Source organism: Neurospora tetrasperma (genome assembly GCF_000213175.1).
Source record: "Neurospora tetrasperma FGSC 2508 unplaced genomic scaffold NEUTE1scaffold_4, whole genome shotgun sequence".
NCBI lineage: Eukaryota > Fungi > Ascomycota > Sordariomycetes > Sordariales > Sordariaceae > Neurospora > Neurospora tetrasperma.
In genome coordinates, this window is record NW_009799102.1 from 1,688,802 (window position 1) to 1,711,514 (window position 22,713).

A 22,713-nucleotide genomic window follows, 5' to 3' on the forward strand; every position below is an offset into this window, starting at 1 on the left:
AAAAAACAGACTCAAGGGTGGCATCACCCTGTGTACTCTACCCATCATGTAGACAAACGCATCAAAGTTCTTATCTGACTTGCCTGCCTGCTACCTTGTACTTGTCTTTCCTACTCATTCTATACCTGTTTGCACCTCCTCATCTCTGTCATACCTTACGGCATCCGCATCATGAACTTGGAAGATCTGTAGCGCAAGTGTAGACGTAGCGAAGCCGCCTAAGCTACGTCTCCCAAGCTCCCAGCGCGTCTCTAGAGCTTTCTGTCTCCCCGTTGGCCCAATAAGTTTTCTTTCAAACGAATCATGTTATTAGATATTTGACAGAGTTGTCTATAGCATGGAATACCTCCCCCATCTGCTCCATTATACCCGACATTAACAGCCACCCCACCATGCGTCTCAATTCCGTAGTGATATCGACTGATTCCATTCACCTCATCCTTCCTCCACCGGAGCCAATTGACCGCCTTTTCGTGGTATATCCATCCCAAATCATGACCTCTATCGTCCTTCATCAAAATCCCAAGCAAAAACACAAAAACGAGCGGATGTAGTGTATCGTTGTGCACTGTAACCAAACGTAAACTGTAACCGGACATTAAAAGAAGCACATTGGCGTGTCGTCGTAAGAAGTCGTGTACATATGTCTCCCATTCCTAGGTGCTCAACCATTCAAGGATAAGCAGGCTGGAAGAGGCTCATCATAAGTTGTGCGGCCAGACCGTACACCTAAATGGGTCATATCATGACCCTGCGAAGTAGTGCGTTGCTTAAACGGCAGGAGCAGCAGTGTGAGGGTCAGTCACGCCGGAATGGTGGTCGGTGGTGGCATGCTTCTCGGGATAAGTACCGGTGATGGGGACGCGGCCGTACTGAGTGAAGGCAATATTGAGGCGACTGTAGTCCCAGCGGCGGCTGAGGACGACAAAGGCGTAGCTGAGAGTGGTGATGAAAAGGACGTCGAGAATGCCGAAGAAGATCATGCTCTTGGTGACACCAATGACATTGCCGCCGTCAGAGACACCCCAGGCAATGGGATAGAGGAGCCACAAGAGGTTGGTCCAGCCAGAGAGCATCGTGTAATCGCGGTTGATACCAACACGGTTAGCCGAGCTGCGGGCGCGGAACAGGGTCTCAAAAGCGAGGAAGACGTGGGCAAGAGCGGCAAAGGCAAAGAAACCCCACTTGTAGTTGGAAGGAACATAGGCGGCGACGAGGTAACCGATGACCCAGATCCAAGAGAGGAAGATGTTGAAAACGATGGTAGCCCAAGAGACGCCGGAGAGGATGCCCATGGCGAGGATAGCCGCTGGGAAAGAGACGACCCATAGAACATACTTGGCCCAGAAGATCTGACGGGTAGGGCCATGTTGACGAACCTGGTTCCTTTGGCTGACCACATCCCAGGCGAGGTTAGCCGCCATAGCAAAGTAGGCGAAGGTAGCCACCAGGTTGGTGACAATCCAGATGTAATGCCACAGGCGTTCACCGCGACTGGCCTTAAATTTGAGAGCAAATAGGACGAGCTATTTTGGGAAAAAAAACAAGTCAGCACAGGAACATGATCAGGAAGGTCCTATGAGATGAGACTTACTGTATTAAATGCAAAGAGGGCAGTAGCAGCCCAAAGCCAATCCGAACCGTGCACACTCAGATGCTGGCCCTGAGGAGCGGGATGGACGTTCAAGACGTCGTTGCGTGGGAGTAAAATCGCCATTGTGGTTCCGATGATCCGGGTCACTTAGGTATAACGGTTGCTGATGCTATGTCGTACACTAGACGGGAGTGAAAGAACTCGTCGATTTCCTCGTTGCCCAGTAAAAGGATGGCCAAAGTTGGTGAGAAGTGTATGCTTCGTTGAAGTGTTGTACGAACTCTGTTGTTGCTGATGCTCTGGTGATGGACTGAGAGGTATTGGGTTGGGTGTAGGCAAGACTGGAATTTTATAGATGCAGGCTGGAGAGATGTGTGCTTTCTGGTCTGGTCTCTCTTGAATGTTTGAATGACATTTGCTTGCAGGGCCCGGAGATAACATTAGTCACATCACTTGGTTTGTGAAGGCTTGATCAGAAAGTTCTCGAAACCCGAGTTTTCCGGCGTCATTGTCCCGTCAACGCGAAGGGACGAAGGAGGAACGACAGCAGCCGTGCCGGCGCACCGAGCTTCTATGGTAGTATAGGGTAGTAACTCTAGAGTGGTAGTCAGGTACGTGACTGCGAAAGGAAGACGTACCGGTACCTGCAACCAAACAAGGGTGGTGAAGACAACAGCCGATCCACCTATGACCGAGTCTGGACAAGGAGGACCAGATAAGCTTCAAGCTCCTTGACCTCCCAACAGCAAATCCACTCCATGAGCCGTCCAACATATGTACGCTGGCCGCGACACTAGTTCGCTTGTCCCGCCGATTGGCTTGTCGAGCTGTGTCGATCTACCCCCGTATACAGTACAGAGGTAGCTTTGCTCAGCTAACATTGTTTGGCACGTCTAGGTGTTGAAAGAGATGGGAGTGGTGACGGAATGATACAGCAAAGCCGGACTATCTGCTCCGCAGAACACACACATTTTCTCTTCTTATTCTTCGTTGCATTGTATAACCAGACTTGTCCGTGTGTGCCCTCAGCTTGCTTGCGCCTTGGCTTTGCGTAGGTACCTGAAGTAGGGTTTTCCCTTCCCAACGTTGTTTTGTTGTCAACGACGATGACGGACTGGTACGATAATTGCGTTTCCTTGCATGACAAAAGGGAAGGATGGCTTCAAGGGCTTGTCTTGGCATACGGCATTTTTAGTGTAACTGACTGATTGATGGCCAGCCCTTCAAAATCCGCTGTCCTGGCCTGTTGGAGTCACTTGGTGACATGGGCATATTCGGAGCGTGGTCGGGGCAGGAGGAGCTCGTGATTGTCGGCCGTCATGGTACAACTCGGACAAGGATCGTGACAGCCTTTACGTACCTTCCTTGTTGTCCTGAGGACTCAAATTGGGCCGGAGACGTCGGTTGATGTTGTTGTTGCTACTGCCCGGTCAAGCGAGCTTCAAATCAAACTCCCGCGGCTTCCGTGTCGTTTCGCACTCAACCTACCCTGGCGCCCTTCGTCTATCGGACGCCTGCAGTGTTGAATCACCATGATGGATGCAACGTTCGAAGTGTGAGGGAAAGTGGTAATCGTCGACCGGTCGGCGGGTGGCTGCCGCAAGTTACCCAAATGCCGGCAGACATTAGTGTCATATCAACGTTGCCGTCATGTCCAAAAGCATTCGAACCAGACGACAGTGAGGTGAGGTGACGTCCTGCGTTCAGGGCACACCCTCCCGCATAGGAAGTGTGTCAGTCGACACGGCCAGGCATCGCATCGGAAAGGTCGGAATCACAGCGTCCTATCAACCCATCATGAGGGTCAAAACATGACCCAATACCTGCAGGACGAAAATGTTGAGTAAATGGAACGAACACTAACTTGGAGGTTGACGGATCTTGCAAGATCACGCGATATTGCCAACGTGATTTCAAATCCAGCTTCTAAGAGCCGAAAGTTCCATTCCATAAAGACAAGACATCTTTGACACCCATGCCCATCTTCGGATCGCGAAAACCACGAGGGGTCAATGTTCTAATATTTCCATTTCACGATCATGGAAACAATCTAATGTAAAGTGTAAGAAGGAAAGGATGATGCCCTCCTCACCGATAGGGCCATGTTAGCATGCCCCAACATTCCCCCGGGCGGATGGAATGGAAAGAAAGTTCCACAGTCAGTGGACTCCGGATTTGCAAGGTTCCAAGGCGAACCCTTGCCGAGGACAAGATTTTCAGCCCTGCGCGCCGAGCCGCAGGCACCGCACTCCATTCGACCCGAACGGCCCCGGTTTTTTGTCATCACCCCACCGAAGGAAGTGCCGAACGTCACTTCATCCCCACTTTTTACGTCGAAGAATCCACACTTCCAGCACCTTCTGGTCTTTGTTCAACGTCTGATGGATGGCTTCTCGCGTCTTCGGACCGAGCATGCCTCTACCATGGTCCAGTCTACAAACGAAAAGTATTTCAGTCGCCCATTTCAAGCCCAAAAATTCCAAAGGCAAAATCAAAAGAGACAAGAAGAGCAATCTAATGGCTGACGTCATATAAAGTGGAAGGGAGTATAAGAGCCAACGATACTTGCGTACATAGTCGGGTTGGCCTCAGAGGTAACTCGAGGTTCTTGCTCGAAGTAATATCGAGAGCGGACGGTATGATATCGTTACACCCGACTCAATCGCCCGGGCCATGCACCTAACGGATCTGCGTCTAGCTCCCTATATTACGTGGATGTCACTCTGACGGCACGTTGTAACATGTATCACACCTTCGATAACATCAAGAACGGTCTTCACCCCCTTCCTCGAAACTCTTGGAGCCCTTGAAGCATCATCAGTGCCAGTGATCAAAGAAATAGGTTGCCCGCCAACCTTGTTCAAACACTCTCTGTTCCATCATTCGTGTTACCATGTCGGATATGGTACAGGACGTAATTGCTGAGCTAGGTTTTCGAGGCTTGCGTCGTTGACGTAGCTTTACGCATGCGGTATCCCGAAAACAAACAAACAATCAAGAAACAAGAGGAAAAATGAAAAGGAGGGCGCGTAGATGGTGGGGGTGGGGGGATGTGCTGTTGACATGGTCCGAGACCATTCATCTCGATGGTCATAAGGACGTGGTTCTAGTTTGTTCGATTTTGATGCTAATGTTACCAGATGGGACTTTGTTCGAAGCTTGCCTATTCACCTAGCTGAAGAAATAGTGTTGCGAGGTAAACCGACGAGTCTCCGAATAACTTCCTGGCATTCACACTTCAGGAGAGCAGAAGTAATCAAGAAACTCTGCACCTGTTTTGTAGTATGAACAAAACCATTCCCACTGTTATCTAAGTTGACTCTGAAAGATGCTATCAAGCACTGCTTGCACTCCGCTTATGCATAAACCACCCTGCTGTCTTGTCTCCCTCAACTTCCCGGGGCGTTCATCTACTTTCACTAATACCGTGACCAGAAGCCCACGGGCGGCTCTTACATGTATTTTCAGGACTGTAATACCCCCCAAACTGATTGACTAGGTCGCCCAATTACCCGAAGAGCTCGAATTCGTTGCCTGTGGTAGTTCGCGCCATAGTTTTTGCAACCGTTGGGTGTCTTGCGCCTAGTAATCTACCCGGCCGTGAGGTACTTGGGGCCCCTCACACGCTTCCCCCTTGATGCTAGAAGCCGCCTCCTTGGCACGCTCCCTGACATCCAGCTCAGCATCATTCCGCTCCAGGCCTTCGAGCTTTTGCAGGAACCCTAGCTTCTCAAGTTCAAACACCCGCAGATCCCTGCCCCGCCTGTCCTCCGTACCGTCGCACCATACCAGGTTCTTGAGCAGATGACACAATGACCGCCGCACATCCACGTCCTTGTTGTTGAAATGGCCGGCCAACAGCTTGAGCAGCTCCTCTTGGGCGATCACGAGTTGTCTGTGTCGAGGAACTCCCGCCGCGATGTGTGTCAAAAAGTAGATGACCGCTACGATGATTTTGGATTGCGGGTACAGTACACGTGAGTCGATGCTGACATTGCGGCCTGATGCTCCCGACCCTGCTCCACCACCAGGCGTCCCCGAGCTGGAAGACTGGCGCCTGGCAAACGGACGGAGAATCTTGACCCGAAGCTTGGACGCCAATATATCGAAGAGGCGGTCTTGGCCTAGCTCGCTGAAGAGGTAGTCAATCATTTCCGCCTGGGCCGGTTGCTGAGGGATGGCGATGAGATTGCGAATAAAGTCGAGACCTTGTTCCTGGATCGCGAGATCGGCTTCACGCGCCTTTCGAACTTCATCAAATTCTCTTTCACGTAATGCCCTGAGCATACCATCGGCAACACGCATGCGCGTCGAATCGAAGCCAGGTCCCTTCCGGTGTATGGCTTGCCACTGCCATACGTCGTCAGTTGCTTCGGCGTAGCCGTCATCCGTATCCATCACTTCATCTTCATCCGCGTCTGTTAAAGGTCGACGTTCACCCATAATTCGGGCATGTAGTGCTTCGTCTTCCGTATCGTCGCATATCAATTGAATAAGCCACCCCGGCCCGAGTTCTTCCAGGCACTTTTTTTTGGTATCTCTGTCCGTCATGTGAACGAGATGCTTGAGTGCCCACAAGGCATTGAGCCTCAGTCCCGCATTGTCAGATCTGGCGTATAGACAGAGCACGCCGATGACTCCAGCTTTAATCAGAGGCTAACTTATTGTTAGTAGACTGTTAAAACCGGAGAAAGGGGGGAAAATGGAAAATCAAGTTTTCAAATAAACCACTTACATCACGCATAGGGCTGCTCTCGGTCAGCAGATTACAGATCACGCTGCAGGCTGCAATCTTAACATCGATATCCACGTGTTTCAAGAGCTTGAAAATGGGCATAGCGACACAGTTGTCGTCCAGGACTGTTCGAAGATTGCTGACCGATCGTGCGAGTGTTCTTACAGCGTGACATGCCGCGATCAATACCGAAGTTGGGTTTTGCCCATAGGGAGAATGACCAGCGGGATGCATAGGAACGGTACCATCCTCCTCCGTTTTTGGCTTCTCCTTGGGCGGCGTCGGTTTCTGTGGCGTTTCGGAAAGTGACTCTGCAACACTTGGTAGTATGTCTTGCTCAACTATTTCTTTTCTGAACTCTTCCTTGAATGTGGCCAGGGATGTTATGAGTTTAAGTGAGCTCTCTCTCATCCTGATTTTGTGCGCACACAATGGGACTTGACCCGGTGGCCCAAGCTGACATGTCGAAAATTTATCATCTCCAGTGTCCTGTCTCTCTTCAGGATTCGGCGTCCAAGGCCTAGGGGGCGATGGGATTGCCGTGGGCTCATATGAATCCTTCAACAGCTTGCACGCCAGCTTCAGGGCTCCGCTATCACGCGTAACTTGCTGCAGGAACACGCTGTCCGCAATAAGCCGGGCTAAGACAGCTGGTGTCCGCTCCAAGATGACCCATGCCATAGCAGTCTCCGAATCGACAAAAATGGCATCTAGGCTCTTGCCTCTCTCTCTTTCGTAGTCCTTTAGTAAACGGCAAAGAACCGGAACGACAAGGACGCTGAGGGAAAATTCTCGGTCTGGGCTCGTGAAGCCACCCTTAAATAACGATGCAAGTACGGATGCAGCCATGACCTTCTCATGATCGTTAGTGCCAGATCGCATGAGGTGGATCAACCATGGTATTAGCGGGCTCTCTGGTTCTTCGGTATCGCCACCACCAACAAGCCATTCCCGATCCTCTGTCGTAAACCTCGCTGTAGCCCGGCCGTGTTTTGCAGGCGTCTCCAGTGACCTCCCCGTAGACGGGAATGATGGGTGATGTTGGGACAAGAGAAATCGCGGCGTCGTAACTGGAACAGCCGGAAGTAGGTAGTCGAGAGCAGAGCGATCGACTGGCCGACCGTGAGTAAGGCCGCTTTTCTTAAGCAGTTCCCATGTACGATAGATTTGAGAGTTTCTTTCGCCGATCTCACTACTGGTTAGTACTGCCATGATCGCCGGCGAACAAAGCAGCAGACCCGTTCGGAAACGGGAGTCTGCTATTAAAACAGATATCGCTTCCAAAATAAGGGCCAGACTTAGTCCTCGAGGAGCAGGCTGTGGTATTACAGCAGCCAAGCCCTCCCTCTCCAGCGTGTCCAGGGTAAACGGCAGGACCTCTCCTCGGGCAACCACGAAGCTGGCAAGCAGGGTAGCCAGGGCATCCAGGACCCCGGCGTCGGCAAGCATATCTTGATACCGCGGTTCCTTGCACAACCGACTTATCAGACTCGCAACCAGGCATTTCTGCTCTTGTATTATGCTAGAGGCAGACTCTGCATCGAGGATGGCGCACAAGGACTCGATGTAGCGAGGTACAAACAGAGCTTTTGCCAGTGCAGCCGTAGCCTCTATACTTGTTCTTGACGAGAGACTGGCAGCCTCTGTCATGTCGCTCAGAGCACGCAGAGAGGTCAAGACAAGCTGTGCGGGGTTCTTGTGCGGGCAAATATATGTCAAAATAACAGGAACAGCTCCGACGGCATTCAGAGGGGTAAGAAACGAAGGACCACCTGTAACAACTCTCTCGATTAGGGTTCTGACGCTTTGCGATATCCAGTAAATTTAAGGAGACACATCGTACCTTTGGCAAAACTAGCGATGAGCTGCAAAGCCAATAGCCGCACACGATCATCATCCGGCAAGTCCGTAGTCTGGCTGATGGGCGCGTAAGCCTCCTTACTGCCCAGACCAGAGGGCGACTGCGCTGTGGGTTTTTGTTGAAGCAGATGGACGAGAAACTGTAGTATTCCGTGGTTCACCCACTTCTCCTTGGCCCGGACATCACCGATGACCCCATCCTTGAGTTGGCGGAGGAATTCAATCTGCTCGGCATGGTTCCTAGCATTCTGAATCTGCCACAGCAAAGCCGGGGGACTCTGACTATGCGCCATGTTTGGGTATTATATCAATGTTGTGAGGATGCTGGTAATAACTTGTGGTTCGATCGGTCGGGTCGGTCATAAATACACTCCCTGTTCGGCCATGTGATTCCCAGCGAAGCTATGAGTTCGTTCTTGTCAACGGAGGGAACTTGGCCGGAAGCTGTAGACCGCGGTATAACGGCCTCGGAGTGGTTGACTTGAAGTTAGGCAAATCAGAGCCGATTTTGCCGCGAACCAGACTGAGTTTTGGACTTGCGTATTGGTAAGGATAGGTACGTGAAGCTATTTGGTAAAGTCGCCGATATTGCTACGGCTCAACCTGGGTTGAGCTGGGAGGGAGTTGCACGGACGGCCGATTGACGTGATGGAGAGGTGGATACGACGTTCGATGAGAGATGTGTCAGACTCGGCGGGAGAAAAAGGGCGTTTGGGCGGTCGCCGCTCTCTTAACTTATACTAGCTCGTGCGTCGATATGGGAAAGAAGAAAGGAACGAATGGAATGGGCGCGACAGCGTGTTGGTGTTGGTGGTGTTTGGCATCTGTGTTGGCGAAAAGAACGGACGGCGATGAATTATTCTTTGGAGGTCCAACATTGGGATGTCCAATGACGAGACGGAAGGTCCAACGCTGGGTGTACGGGAGACGGCCAATGACGGTGGCGGGGAACGACGAGCGGCCACGGATGGATTGGCCCGGGCCTGCTGCGGGGGCGGTTCCTTCCTTTCTCGAGTTGACGTGCCCTCAAATGCACACAGGCAGGGACTCACCAGGGTAGCTGTAGTAGGTAGGTACCTAGCGCTTGGGTGCGCTAACATTGGTACCTCTAACTACACGCGATGTGTATAGGACTATAGGTAGTGTATAGGCCAAAGACTGGAATAGCAGGGCAGCCCGCTTCCGGGCAGCTCCAGGGGCAGTTCCCCTCTCTTAAGTACCGCACATTTTTTTCCCTTGATTCTTTGATTATTTGTATTGAGCGGGCTGCTCATAGAGGCAAGAAGCTGTTATCCAACTTGAACTATCCAACTTACTATATCCACAATGTGTACAGCTCAGGCGCGATCCTGATGCTGTCATCCAGGCGGTAGGTCGTACCTAAACTCTAATGACATTTGTAACACTACCTTAGAGGTACCTAGGTACCTACCTAACTTTCGGTACCCAGGGTACTCTCCTATCATCCTCGCCCTTTCCCCCAAGAGTGGTCCATGGCGCTCAATAATATCTTTGCTCGATTGTATGCAACTTTGATGATCCTCGGTTGGTACCTACATGTTCTGTGGTTGATTTTGCCAGCTGTACGCAGTACTTATCCCCAGTTTTAGTTTTGGCTCAAGGTTTGTGGTTTGAGATGTCCTTCAATCCTCTCAGACGCATGAGGACTATAACCTTTTTCTGCCCCATACTCAGACATATCGGATATTTTGCGTCGCCAAGCGTACGTTTGGCTCGATGACATGATTGTGCCTTCGTGCAGTTCGATAGCTGGCTGGAGAACAGGAGTATATATAAACCTCAAGTGGACGTGACTTGGCCTCTCTCGTCGTGTTTTGTGTTACGAACTCTCAAGAGTCAAGCCGCAGTCGTCTTGTTGGTGCTGACAATTAGTACTGCCTGCCACGCGGTCTTCACCAACCTTCTCTCTCTTCGACGACACCTATTCAAACCCTCATTTGTCTCCCTCAAGCACCATCCGACACCTGCTCGTGCATACACCTGAAGATGCGTAACATCCTTTAAATGCTTACAGCTCGCCGTCCGCAATCCTTCAATATGGGCAACTAGTGTACATAGCTGCTATTTGCATGTCAGATTGCTTCCCAAATTGGTGGGTATGCATTTATTGGCGCCCTTTTTAAGGGAGCGTCTAAAGCCTAGTCTAGCAGCTACCTCTACGCCAATACCCTAAAGTCCCTCAAAGGTTAAATGCTAGGGCGGGCAGGAAATCTTGGTATGGAATATGGAACTGTAGAGGCATGAGCCCTGTAAATGCATACCTCTACAAAGTGCTGTCCCGAATTACTTCATGCACAATGACTGTACATAGAGTATGTACCTAGTCACCTTTTGTACAAAAGGCGGTCCAGAACCAACCCTCGTGTGGGATTGTGTGGACGGAGGAAAAGCTCGTCGACGACGGACCCGACACAACCCTGTTCAATGCCCCACTGTTAGCGACCGTGCCATCGGCTCGGGCCCACGCCGGGACTCCACGACCTCCCACAGTTCTTTCCCGCTTCCGGTGTCTTGCTGCTTCGCCCTGCGAGGCGGACGAGGCCGGGATTTGTGATGCTGACTCGGTCTCCCGCTTCCGCAGCCGCAACCTCCCCCACAACAACCGTGACCGTGACCGTGACTGCAGCCGCAACCTCTCTGAGACCGAGTCGCGGCGCCGCTCCCCATGGTCACTTCCACTATGCCCCTACCCCTTCACTTCGAGAAGCAGCATCCCGGATCCCGGCCCTCTCCTCTCGCCGGCAATCCGCAACCGCCCCCGCCACTTCGTCCACCTCTCTTCCCATTTCAATCCAGTCACGACACGGCCCAGCACCGGTAGCCTCCCACACCTCCTCCCCTGTAGCCTCCGACCCCGGCCTCGGCTTCCCTCCCTCGTCCCGGCCTCAGCGCTGGGCAGGCGTCGATGTAGCGGCCCAGTACTCGCCCATGGAGCCGATGGATTACACGACCGGCGCCCTGCTTTCTAGTCAAGCCGCTTCTTCCTCGAACAACCAAGCCGTCGCCCGAGGCTCAATCGAGTCCCGGCCTTCACATATACCTAACTCCGTCGGGCTCATGGCTTCCCACGAGGAGCAGGCCTCGGCCTTGGCCTCCACATCAGAAGCTACCGCTGCTCCCATTCCGCATGGCCCGACAGTGGCCGTGGCGGTGCCTCCGACTCCTGGGGTCTACTCAGCGGCGCCCCAACCGCATCCGTTGTCACATACTCCTCAGACAGGTACCCCCGTGAAGAGGAGAAACTCGCAAGGCGACGTCACCCACAACCAAGTTGAAGCGGCGAGCACCGGGCAAAGCGGTCCGCACTCCCCTAAGCGCGCGAGATTAGCGCCCAAAATTGTGTCCCGGCGATATGAGCACTGTCCGGTCGAAGACCTGGTTGTGCTTATTGCGCACATGCTGGGCGAGCTTATTGAACTTAACGACGAAGCGGCTCAGAAAGTGGGGCAGCGTCATAACCTTACGAGGTTTCACTCCCGGTAGGCTGCCTTCAATCCCCAAACTGCCTGGATCTGATCATGATGCGGATGAAAGGACAAGCTGCTGACATGAAAATTCGCAGAACGACACCTGGAATATCGGTTTTGGATTATCTCCACCGACTCGCAAAACATGCCTATCTGTCACCACCAATACTTCTCTCCATGGTTTATTATATCGACCGCCTTTGCGCACTATACTCGGACTTCACCATTAACACACTTACCGTTCATCGATTTCTCATAACAGCCGCTACCGTTGCCGCCAAGGGGCTCTCAGACTCCTTCTTGACCAACACACTATATGCGAGAGTGGGAGGTGTCAGAGTTGCGGAACTTAACATGCTCGAGTTGGAATTCCTCCACCGCGTCGACTGGAAGATCGTGCCCGACCCTGACGTCCTTGTGGCATATTATGGTGGACTTGTGGCCAGATGTCCAGGATATATACTGGAATGTCCAGAACCAGAAGAAGCAGACGACGAAGATGAAGATGAAGAGCTAGACGAAAGCGATGCGATAGGCGACGACGACGACGACGATATAAACGGCGAAGGAGGAGAAAGGGAAGAGGAGACGACTTCAAGCCAAAGGGATAGACATGCCACGTAACCAAGGTGTTCTTCGGCTCAAATCGATCAGTCATGTCCGATCTGGAGCTGGTGTATAACAACGGGACGTGGCAGGAGACAAAAAAATAGAGTACATAGGGAATCAAACCAACGAAGGGCGCAAAAAAGAAAATCAACAGAGGAGATCATTCGGACAAAAGCGACCGGGAAGTATCTGCCGGAAAAGCAAAAGACTATGAGGCGCCTTTTGAATTGTCGGGGCTTGTCTGAGGGCAATCTGCCTGCGGGACGGAAGCAATGGGATATCAAATGGAAATAAACGGGAATTATATGGAGGGAGTGGATACATTGGAAGAAATGTGATCTTGGTTATCGAAGACAGCAAGGACTCAAGCTGGAAGAGTATTGCTCCCGTCCCGTCCAAACACTACGTTCGAGTTACAACGCCTGGGTTGAGAGGGGGATTATGACAGGATGACAGATATGAGATGATTGGTGTGTCCTATGAAGCACCGCGGCGAAATAGCAATCTTTTTTGGGTGGGGGAGATGAATGGGCTGTTCCTTTACCTGGCACTCTTATAGGAATAGCACTTTTGGTAGATACCACTGAGAACAGATTTCCTCTTTCTAGTCAGATGTCTTTTTCTCTTGATCGATACGTCTTGTAACACTGATTCGGGCAGAAACGGTATCGGTGTCGATTCAGGACGTAGCGAAAGTCCAAACCTCCATTATAGACCGGGTGTCGGGCCCTCTCAACCGGCGCTGCCCCTCGTGATCGGTCCTGGACCGGATGAAGACCCCACCAGGCTTCCAATACCCGCAGAAACGGGCAACCTATGCCAAGGGTCAACACCGGGACCCACCTTTTACTACACGACCGACCTAACACCCACAGCACAAGCTGAGGCCCAAGCATCTCCAGCCGTGGCTCCATTTTCGTCATTCTTGATGACTTGTCCGCTTCTCTTCGCGCGACAGCAGCATCTTCTCACTATTCATACTTGGTGACTATCTGCGTCTCCTTCAAGCAGAAGCAAAAACTATCTCGGAAGACTGTAGCAACCACACGGGCGACAAGCTCTCGACAATCCTCGATCCGCCATGAGGCTTCTCGCGTCGCTTGCGTCGGCGCTTTTGGTCGCCGCAACGGCCGCAACGGCTCAGGTCATCACCGTACCAATCTATATCCAGCCCGTCAACTCCTCCTCTGTGCCATCTTTCCTCGCCGAAGTCAGTTACGACACCGCACAAGACCCAAGCAGCGCGGTAGCACCGGTGGTGTCTGCCTACGAAGCGCCTGAGATCCTCGACGACTTGCGAGGCCACGAGCTCCTACGTATCGGCGTGTACGACAAGGCGGAAAAGAAGTGGGTGTCATCTACGTCGGTCATATCGGCAGAAAACTTCGGCAAGGGGTACGCGCCACATATCGTGCTATCAGTGGACGAGAGCAATCAGGAGGGTAGCTATGACAACCGGCACGTCTTGGGCGTCGCGTTCAAGGGCATCAGGATCGATGCTGGACAGACAAGGGACTTTGGGCCGCAAGCGGTGGTGGTCCGCACAGCGCAGGGCAAGCAGCCGGAGTTGAACAAGCCGGTCGTGCTGTCGCCAGAGGGCAAACAGGTGGTGCCGCAGGAGAAGACCCTTTTACAAAAGTATATTGAATCCCTTCCCTTCCCAAGTTCTGATAACACTGAGATGAGGGCTTTGATTGCTGACGAGCTGGTTTGCCGCACTACAGGTACTGGTGGGTTATTGCCATTGTTATGGTCCTCTCCCTGGGAGGCGGAGGCGATGGGAAGTAATAGACTGGCCACATTGTTTTCCTTCCCTGGTCAAGCATCATACAGAGCTTTGCTATGCATTTCATCTCTTGGGTGAGGATGTCCGTTTCGCGCGTTTTGGTTGTATTGATTGCCATTTTCTCGCAGTGCTCCCCGCTGTCCTGTCTTGTTTGAAACCCTTACCTTACCTAGGTACCTAGGTACTCTTCTCATAACCCGTTTGTACTGTAGAGGTACCTAGTACAGGGAGACTTCCGATCTAGTCGCGTTCCTCATCACTGAGCTTCCAGCTGGTGACTCCTCTGCCCCTTGCGTCAGTGTCTAGCAGGTTGGACGGGGACGCTGCGTGCCGAAGCAAGGAGCCCTGCTAGCTGCCTGCTGCACGGCCCCTAGAGGTACCCTTGCGTCTCGATTCACAACTGTCTGCCAGTGGCGATACTTGTCTATACAGTTTAGCGCGGCTAGCACACTGCCCCATTGCCAGATGGCAAGTGGATCCTACAGCTAGCTCCCGCCTCATAATTGGAAAGTGGGTACTTGGAAGCTGTTCGCTGCTCCCATGTCATTGCCCTGCGCGCGCCTGCCCTCGTCGCTCTCTCAACGGACCATACAGTTCAACTTCACCTTGGAAGTCACCACCAACTCCCAACATCACATCTTGGAACTTTTCTCTCCCCACTTGACTTCACCTCTCAAGCGAAAGGAACGCTCTCTTGACAAACCCAACTTTTGGTCGCGTTCAGCCTCATTAACAAGAACTAATAACCATTTTTGGAATCTGTTGATCGGATCCATCTGCCATCGCCAACGCGCAAATAAAGACAATAATCACCACTTTTGCTACTTAATCCATCTCGAAAATGTCCACCGAGAACGGTACCACCGACACCACCCTCGCGGGCACCGCCGAGGCCAACACCACCTTTGAAAGCAAGGGCAAGGGCAAGGCTCCCGCTGAGTCCGAGGACCACCCCATGGGTGATGCAGAGGACGACGAGGATGATGAAGATGAGGATGAGACTGAGGTGAGTTAAATTCTGAAGGCATCAAACTTGCTTCTCAAAACACTCTTCTTCGCATTGTCCGTGCTAACCCATCCGTTTGCAGGAGCCCGAAGCTGGTACGTTAATTACATCTGAATCCATCAGCCAACGCTCAATCACGGGTGACAACGCGCAAAAACAGCTTACGTACAGGAACTAACATGAACAAAATCAGAGGAAGACAACCTCGAGGAGATCGACCCCAGCAATGTGATCAGTGGTCCCCGCACTCGCCAGAAGGAGATCGACTATGCCAAGGCCGCTCAGGACCTGCCTGCCGAGGAGGACGATGAGGAGGACGATGAGGAGTTTGTGCCCGAGGATGAGGAGATGGAGGAGTAGTCCGAGGCTATCTTCTGATTTCCTTTGATGGTTCACAACAACAACAAATTCTTGTTTTCTTTGTTCCTGGGTTTCCCCGTTGGCTCTGCGCTTTGCACGCTGCCAGTGGTTGAGTTTATGATGATCACGAGCTTGGAGATGTAAGCGGTCCTTTGGCTGATTGCTAAGCCTGATTGGCTGGACCTATTTATGTACGCGAATGTCAGCTTTGGGGCTCGGGGTTGTTTGGTTCAATGCTTTGGGAGTTCCCACAATCAGAATTTGGCAATACATGATAAGGGTGTAAGTGATCATTTGTTTATCAGTTCAGGTAGACCGATCTCTTCTGTCAGCCAATCTGAAAGTATCAACATACTACGTACGTTGGTGTATCAAAATATGCTTGATCGCTTGTCTTCACTAACCTAACCCCCATAAGTGGAGACATTGGATGGTTCCCTGTCAGCTCAAGGGCAGTTGTCCTATTGAGATGGGGTGCCAGTAAACTAAGGGCGAGGCAGCCTGAAGGGGGTGTTATGTCTACGGCTGGCCTATGAAAAGGTAATATTCCGGCGAATTCTAGAGTTGCTATCACCATCGAGATTTGATATCGGTCCTGTTTCTGGAGTACACAGCAGACGTCAGGAACCGGAGCATCGCACCAGCCACCAACAAGGTTCGCGATCTTGGCCTGATCCACCGGGTATTCTACGCAGTACACTAGCTTCTTTCTTGACGCCAACATTTGTGCGAATGCATGACTTCGACTTGGAAAGCTTCAACGTTTCTGAAAGTCTCGGATTTGGGCTTAGGTTCGATTTGATAAGTCCCTACTAAGTCTACGCGCCTTGCGCAATCTAACGCGGATCAACTGATTGCTGACGCGACAAGCTGAGAGAAAAAAGAAGGTAGAGGAAGAATGGAGACGCTGAACGCCCAATTGGCCAATATCAGTGGAAGCAACACGGGCACCTCTCGGAGGGACTTTGAACAACGCCGAACATGAACCCTCCGACATAGAGAAAAATTGACAAACCAGTTGGACTGGGGAAAATAGTGTCAAGTTCTCTCGGAGAGGAAGACGTGACACCAACCCAGGTGTTCGATCAACGTGTCCTTTTCAGCATCATACGGCACAAACAACATTGTACCTTTTAGCCATTACATATGTATCACCGAGACGCGGACTGACGTTGTAGTTTATGTACCTTGACGGCGCACCAAGGTAACATCTGGCCAAAACAGGCCTAACAACCACCCATAAAGAAAAGGGGGATCTGCCGGCGCTGGGGGCCAAGGGTCCACGGGCATTCAACTTTATTTTCTTTCTTCACCACCCGCACACCCACCGCCCGACGCTACCTCTATGGAACCTGCCAATTCATCATCTTTAATACCTACCCACATACTTACAAGTTAGCTATCATTTATCTGCCAGGATTCTCGAAGACGGATCGACCTAAATTTGCTCTCCATGATGGCTTCCAGGTGAGTGCGATTCTCTCAGTACGTTCGTCTTAGCATTGCACCACACCACACGCAAATGCCACCTTTCCCATTTCGAAATGCGACTTGGCCTGTCAACTCGACCAAACCCACGACCGACACACGATGAAGCGGCCGACCGAGATGCCCGGCCCACGGTGAACGGGTGTACGATATTGCCACCGGAAGATATCTGCGGACCAAAGGCAGCAGCTATCGATATTATGGTGATTTGACAAGTCACGATTTCTCGACGTGCCCCCCCTGGTCATGGCGCGACGGCCTCAACTACGTCATCGCTCTGGTTTCAGAGTTTCGCCAACACGCCTCCAACCGTGCCATGGTAGGATACGATACGAGTTCAATACCGTGATGTGATGCAGTCGCAACAGCGGCGCAACCACAGCAGCACTGGCGACGAGAGCGAGAACGACAGCGAAACCGAAAGCGTCAACTCGATCCATCCCCCATGCCGCCGGGTCGTCCTCGATTCGACTTTGACCACCCACCACAACCCCCATCCCACCAACCCCTTAATCCTTCGAACAAGACAAGAAAACACCCTTCTAACAACTAGTCCGCTTTTTTTTTTTCTTCCGGAGTACAGATTTGCACATTCCTCCCTACACCAGCGCGACCCGCGCAGCGACCTTTTCAAGGGCTACTCTGGCTCCAGCGCAGCCGAGCGCCGCTCAGCCAACGCCAGCCCAGCCAGGTATGGCGGTGGCGGCGGATACGGGTACGGGGGCGGCTATGGTGGCGGTGGGAGTTATAACGGTAGCTCGTCAACACTGGGGGTGGAAAGGGGCGGGTTTAGGCCTGCTACTCCAAATTCGAGGGGCCAGTACAGCGACGCAGTCCTCAACGAACTCGAGAGCCAGAATGATGAGCAGGTGGAAGGGATAATGGGTAAAGTCAAGATTTTGAAGGATGTACGTTTTTGTTCTCTCTTTCTGCTCTCCTCTTTCTCTCCCACTTCCTTCTCTCGTAAACCACCCAACAACTAACCCCATCCCTCCCCCCCAAACAGATGACTATAGCCATCGGCGATGAAATTCGAGACTCCTCCGCCCTCGCCGAGAAGATGAACGAATCCTTCGACCAAACCCGCCTCCGACTCCGTGGTACCATGAACCGAATGCTCATCATGGCACAGAAGACCAATGTCGGGTGGAGGGTGTGGCTTGCCTTCTTCGCTGCCGTGGTGTTCCTCTTTTTTTACGTGAGGTATCTCTAGTACCCACTTGGAAGAGAGAAAAAGAAAAAAAGAAAAAGAAAAAAAATGGAGGGGCATGTTGGTCGGCGGAGTGGTCCTCCTGCTGCTGCTGCTGCGTGGGGCAAAGCGATTTGAGCAAGATGGATGGAAACGAGAAAAGAGACCCTATATGTGCAAAGGAAAGATGGGATAGTATATATATGGCTTCAATGATGGGCGATACCAATGGATGATGAGGAAAACGGAAGGTCCTAGGTCAAAGTGGCTGGCTACCTTGTGGGATAGAAAAGGCATGGATATGGGTTGCGCTTGGTAGAATTCCGGGTGGACTTGGTTTTTGCATGCTGGCGCCGGGGAGTTCGCGTTTGTTAAGTCGTTCGGGTAGGGTCAGGAGTCGGATTTTTCGGGGTTTTTTTTTTCTTCTATTTATTTTAATCCTTCTTAATCCGTTCTCCAACCAATTAGGTTCAATTATCTGTTTTAATCCACTGATCCATCATGAAGCTATATATGGGCTCCCACAGACGTGAAGTGGATAGTCATTGAGGGTATAACAGACAGTTAATCAGAACTGCGTGTACACTACCACTGCATAGACCAGACCAATGCTGTAACGAAGATCAAAGTTGTCTTTTGACGGACATTATCTATTCAATCCTGCTTCTAAAGCCACCAAGTAGCTACCCATACTGCCATGATCCCAAGACGCCATGCGCCAGACTCAAACGACCTGTTATTGAATGATGCTTGCCGACCGTTCCTACCAGAACTCTTCAGTTTTGATCCTCCCTTGTTTCTATTTCCGAACCATCATGGACCTTCATTCTAGTGCAGCCTCCTCACCCTTGGACTGCTTCTCATCATGGGACTACTCTCATCAACAGACAACAGCCCACTGATATCCAGACTGCTCCTTGGCGCTCCAATTGTGCTCCGCCTGGCATTTCCCGCAAGACTAGTCCTCAACAACCGCTGCTGCTGCTGCTGCTGCTGTCTCGGCAGCGATACGCGGCGATGCTGGCCCCGCGCTGATCCCGCTGCCGAACCAGGTCCGTAGCTAACCCGGTGAGCGCGTCTGTGACTGCCGCTCATGTTACCACCGTTACCACTGCTGCTTATGCCGATGCCTGCACCTGTACCGACTTGCTCTTGTCCTCCCTCGTTATCACTGCTGTCAAGAAGCTCCGCCTCGGAATCGGTATGCTCATAGAAACCGCTTTGTGCACGCTCCTCGCCCGCCTCTGGAATGTCGTCATCTAGGTTGGCGTTCATGCCTAGACTGTCGTCCGTCATGCCTCCGTCATCGTCCGCATATTCTCCGCTGTTGTGAGTGCCGATGATGTCGTCCTCTTCTAGCATGTGGGCTTGGTCTTCCTCGTCGATGTCGTCATCTTCGTCTGCGGCGCCATCGGCTAGATTGACGTGCGTGGGCCGGAGACCACCGCGGGCCATCATCTCGCGCATGCGTTCTTCGTTGGCACGCACGTTGGCTAGCTCGCGCTGTTGCTGTTGCTGCTGGTGAATATTGCTGTTGTCGTTGCGCCCGCGGGGATGGAGGATGGAGGAGCCGATGCCCGTTGCTGTTGATGTTGCCTGTGGGGCTTCGACTGTGTCTTCGTCGTCGTTCCCATGATCGCCGGTGGTGGTGTTTCGTTCGGTGGTGGCTTCTTCTTCTTCTTCTTCTTCCTCCTCTGCTTGATCATTCTCCTCCTCTTCTTGCTCGTCTTCGTCGTCATCATCGCTAGCCCCATCATATCCAAATCCACCCTCGTCCGCATCCGGAATGTCCTCGTCCAAATCCCTTCCTCCCATCTCATCCATGTCATCATCACCCCCCATCAATTCCATGTCACCATCATCAGCACCACCAGAAATTCTATTCGTGTTTCCCACGTCCCTTCCCTCCACGCCAGCAACCTCCTCCAACACCGTAGTCCCATTCCCATCGCCAACACCAACAACAGCACCGATGTTACCACCACCGGCAGCAGCAGCAGCAGCAGCAGCAGCAGCAGCAGCAGCAGCCGCTTCCGCCTCCGCCAGCTCCCCAGCCAGCATCTCCTCGCGCCGCATCGCCTCTTCGTGCTCCTGCCTCTCGTGCTCCTCCTCGCGCATCTGGAACAACGTCTTGCTCACGCCAAGTGGCTTCAGCCAGGTACTACCCAGGTTGCTCACGTTAGCCTTGCGGCGCTCCATGTACGTCTCGTCGGCGCGAAGGCGGCCGAGCAGGGAGCGCTCGATGATGGCGGCTTGAATGTTGCGGGAAGCATTTCGGCTGTTGTGGCCGTGGACGTGATTGCTGCCAGTGGTCGTTCCAGGGATAACGTTGCTGGTTTGTGAGTTGGTAGTAATCAGACCCTCTGGGGAAGTGGAAGAGGAGGATGGGTCGAAGGCTGAGAGGAGACTGGAGGTTGAGGATGCGAGAGGGTTGCGAGAGGAGGTGTACCAGAGGGAGTGGGACTGTTTGTTTGGCGTTAGTAGTGATAAGCAAATTGAGTGTTAGGTAGGATTGGAGGGGTCAGGTGTGATGTGGGAATGGTAGGGCTGAGTAGAGCAGAGCAGAGCAGAGCAGAGATAAGATATCAAAACTTACGTCGCGCGGGGCCAGGTCAGGGAGGATGGAAAACATACTGGCTCTGTTGTTAACAAGCCTTCTGTTGCAGGACTGCTCGAGGTGTTGGTTGGAAAATCGTTAATTGTATCGCATGCAAAATTTGAGCTGCGACTGGGACCGTGACGTCTTGCCTGGTTTAGCTGTGCATACGTAGGCGAAAAGTTTAACGTGAGGTTCCGAGACTATCCAGGGCGCGTTGATGGTGAAGTTCGCTGATGATGATGCCGTGGCTGTTCAATGATTGCCGGTGGATAAACGGCAAAGGTATGACAGATTCGAGGAGGAAATTATTAGGATGAATGGATTTATTGGTTCTGTATGGAACACTAAATCTGACGTCTAACCAACCTTAGCGGTGGTAAAGTGCATTGTCGTGAATTCAGCTTCTCCAGATTACGGTCCATGTTTTGGATGAGATCCCTAGCAAACCTTCGTGTCATTATGTATTTAGAGGTACAGCACCGGTACAGTAGTACCCAGCACGTATGCGCAGTGTACGTGTAGGCTACAAGTAGGGTACGTACCCTATCTGAGCTTTACCCCACGATCGGATGCGGCTATGTAGTATAGATAGTGTACACATGCTGCTGCTACTGCTGCCCTAAGAAGTGACTTGTTAAGGTAACATTTCATGGAACCTGAACAACTGAGCTCATCGTTCTCAGGTACCTAGGTACTCTTATCATTTACCGTATTTACTTACTCGGTCTGATTGCACTGACCAGTTCACGCAGGAGCCTCCACCATCGCTGTAGAGCAAATGTCCAAATGTCCTAACGTCTCAGCTTCAAGATCGCTCATTCCACTCTGCACATGGCGTTACTACTGGGGCTTTTTTGGGGTCAATACACATACCCGGCAAGTCGCTGACCATCACCAGCTCTCAAAAGTTAGGTAGGAAGTTATTCCGCCGATCTCCTGGTTTCGTCCGGTGGCCGTCTCTGGTCAGACATGGAAAGCCAGCCACAAATCGCAAACAGCAAAGAACAAAAAAAAGAGAACAACTCAAGGACAGGGCCATCTAGTGTAGTACTATGTATGTAAAGTCTGTACATTAGTTTTCATGAGGTAATCGGAGACACTTCAATTCCCCATGTCGAGTGGCGCGAACTGATCTATGACCCTTGTCCCTACCGCGGTCTTTACACTAGACTACTGCATGCTGTTAAAATGCTTGTATGTGGTAGTGCAAGATGTTAGCGCCTTCCATCCCATTTTTTTTCCGGCCTTCCTGAACGTCTGACATCCGACCTACACTAGCTGAGGAGCTAGCGCACCCCACTTCTTCGCTCGGGCGCTTGAGTTATCGGGAGTTTTCGGAAGCACCTTGGAAGTTATTCGCACTAATGCTTCTGTTCCGACCTCATTCGCGAAAGTACACTGTCGAAGGGCAGAGTGGGTGGTTATTGTCTGTGATGCTATACAGTAGTGTAGTGTAGAAATGCCTTGAGGATGCCCGCGCCTGTCTGCTATGCTACTTTGTTTTTTGTAATGCCCTAAACGAGGGGGAAAGGCATGACTCTGTGTTGCGAATGGGCGTCGAGCTTATCAGGCTGCATCGAAGACAAGTTCATCGATATTGGATTGGCTCGCTTCCGGCTGGTTGATCCCCAAAACTCAAAGTCCGGGGGCGTTGTGTAGCAGGTTGCCGATGTCGGTCGGTCTTTGCATAATCGATTCCTTGTTGAATGTGGTGAGGGTGGTGTGAAGTCGAGAAAACGCCAAGGCTGCGTAGCTTGATGATGACTCTGCCAATATTCCCAACAGAGCGCAGGAAGTTTCCGGAATCAGGTGTTCGAAAGAGGAAGAAGGGAATTCCTCGAAACAGATACGATACGTCCACTTGAAAAGGTTACTACTGTTAGCTTAGGTAGTCTGCTTCGAAGTGAGCCTGCGCGGGCGGTTGTCTTTCAGTCAATGCATATCTGGTTTCTTTCTTTCTGCGTTCAAGGGCCATCTGCGAAAAAGAGTACAACGGTAA

The 22,713-nt window shown here is 51.9% G+C and overlaps 10 protein-coding genes across 10 annotated transcripts in view; 5 read left to right on the forward strand and 5 right to left on the reverse strand.

Annotated features, from left to right (window-relative positions):
* Positions 1-289: 289 nt before the first annotated feature.
* NEUTE1DRAFT_83803 (uncharacterized protein) lies at positions 290-1,898 on the reverse strand (the record flags this gene model as incomplete). Its single annotated transcript, XM_009853813.1, has 2 exons — positions 290-1,526; positions 1,595-1,898. 2 exons carry the CDS (start codon positions 1,715-1,717, stop codon positions 771-773), a joined length of 879 nt encoding a protein of 292 aa, XP_009852115.1.
* A 293-nt stretch (positions 1,899-2,191) lies between these two features.
* On the reverse strand, positions 2,192-2,717 carry NEUTE1DRAFT_117367 (uncharacterized protein; the record flags this gene model as incomplete). Its single annotated transcript, XM_009853814.1, has 1 exon — positions 2,192-2,717. A coding segment is annotated over one exon (249 nt), but the record flags the coding sequence as incomplete, so codon positions are not given.
* NEUTE1DRAFT_101807 (uncharacterized protein) lies at positions 2,701-3,395 on the forward strand (the record flags this gene model as incomplete). Its single annotated transcript, XM_009853815.1, has 4 exons — positions 2,701-2,790; positions 2,944-3,061; positions 3,161-3,273; positions 3,333-3,395. The coding sequence occupies 4 exons, from the start codon at positions 2,701-2,703 to the stop codon at positions 3,393-3,395; spliced, it is 384 nt and encodes a 127-aa protein (XP_009852117.1).
* Positions 3,396-4,850: 1,455 nt separating this feature from the next.
* Positions 4,851-8,482, reverse strand: NEUTE1DRAFT_123041 (uncharacterized protein; the record flags this gene model as incomplete). Its single annotated transcript, XM_009853816.1, has 3 exons — positions 4,851-6,250; positions 6,330-8,101; positions 8,173-8,482. The coding sequence occupies 3 exons, from the start codon at positions 8,480-8,482 to the stop codon at positions 5,177-5,179; spliced, it is 3,156 nt and encodes a 1,051-aa protein (XP_009852118.1).
* Positions 8,483-10,763: 2,281 nt separating this feature from the next.
* NEUTE1DRAFT_83809 (negative regulatory factor) lies at positions 10,764-12,896 on the forward strand (the record flags this gene model as incomplete). Its single annotated transcript, XM_009853817.1, has 2 exons — positions 10,764-11,689; positions 11,773-12,896. 2 exons carry the CDS (start codon positions 10,764-10,766, stop codon positions 12,299-12,301), a joined length of 1,455 nt encoding a protein of 484 aa, XP_009852119.1.
* A 279-nt stretch (positions 12,897-13,175) lies between these two features.
* Positions 13,176-14,329, forward strand: NEUTE1DRAFT_117369 (uncharacterized protein; the record flags this gene model as incomplete). The annotated part of the gene is made up of 2 exons (XM_009853818.1): positions 13,176-13,924; positions 14,011-14,329. The coding sequence occupies 2 exons, from the start codon at positions 13,368-13,370 to the stop codon at positions 14,072-14,074; spliced, it is 621 nt and encodes a 206-aa protein (XP_009852120.1).
* Positions 14,330-14,673: 344 nt separating this feature from the next.
* On the forward strand, positions 14,674-15,788 carry NEUTE1DRAFT_123044 (uncharacterized protein; the record flags this gene model as incomplete). The annotated part of the gene is made up of 3 exons (XM_009853819.1): positions 14,674-15,078; positions 15,161-15,173; positions 15,272-15,788. The coding sequence occupies 3 exons, from the start codon at positions 14,914-14,916 to the stop codon at positions 15,436-15,438; spliced, it is 345 nt and encodes a 114-aa protein (XP_009852121.1).
* A 1,054-nt stretch (positions 15,789-16,842) lies between these two features.
* NEUTE1DRAFT_65136 (uncharacterized protein) lies at positions 16,843-18,127 on the forward strand (the record flags this gene model as incomplete). The annotated part of the gene is made up of 3 exons (XM_009853820.1): positions 16,843-16,905; positions 17,510-17,834; positions 17,933-18,127. Coding segments are annotated over 3 exons (534 nt in total), but the record flags the coding sequence as incomplete, so codon positions are not given.
* Positions 18,128-18,943: 816 nt separating this feature from the next.
* Positions 18,944-21,136, reverse strand: NEUTE1DRAFT_83819 (uncharacterized protein; the record flags this gene model as incomplete). Its single annotated transcript, XM_009853821.1, has 3 exons — positions 18,944-20,578; positions 20,750-20,872; positions 21,077-21,136. The coding sequence occupies 3 exons, from the start codon at positions 21,134-21,136 to the stop codon at positions 18,944-18,946; spliced, it is 1,818 nt and encodes a 605-aa protein (XP_009852123.1).
* Positions 21,137-22,349: 1,213 nt separating this feature from the next.
* Positions 22,350-22,713, reverse strand: part of NEUTE1DRAFT_43821 (uncharacterized protein) — a gene marked incomplete at both ends in the record, with an annotated part of 1,896 nt that continues 1,532 nt past the window's right edge. Inside the window, one exon of the mRNA XM_009853254.1 lies at positions 22,350-22,590. Within this exon, the coding sequence (XP_009851556.1) occupies positions 22,350-22,590 (241 nt within the window). The remainder of the gene's footprint in view (positions 22,591-22,713) is intronic.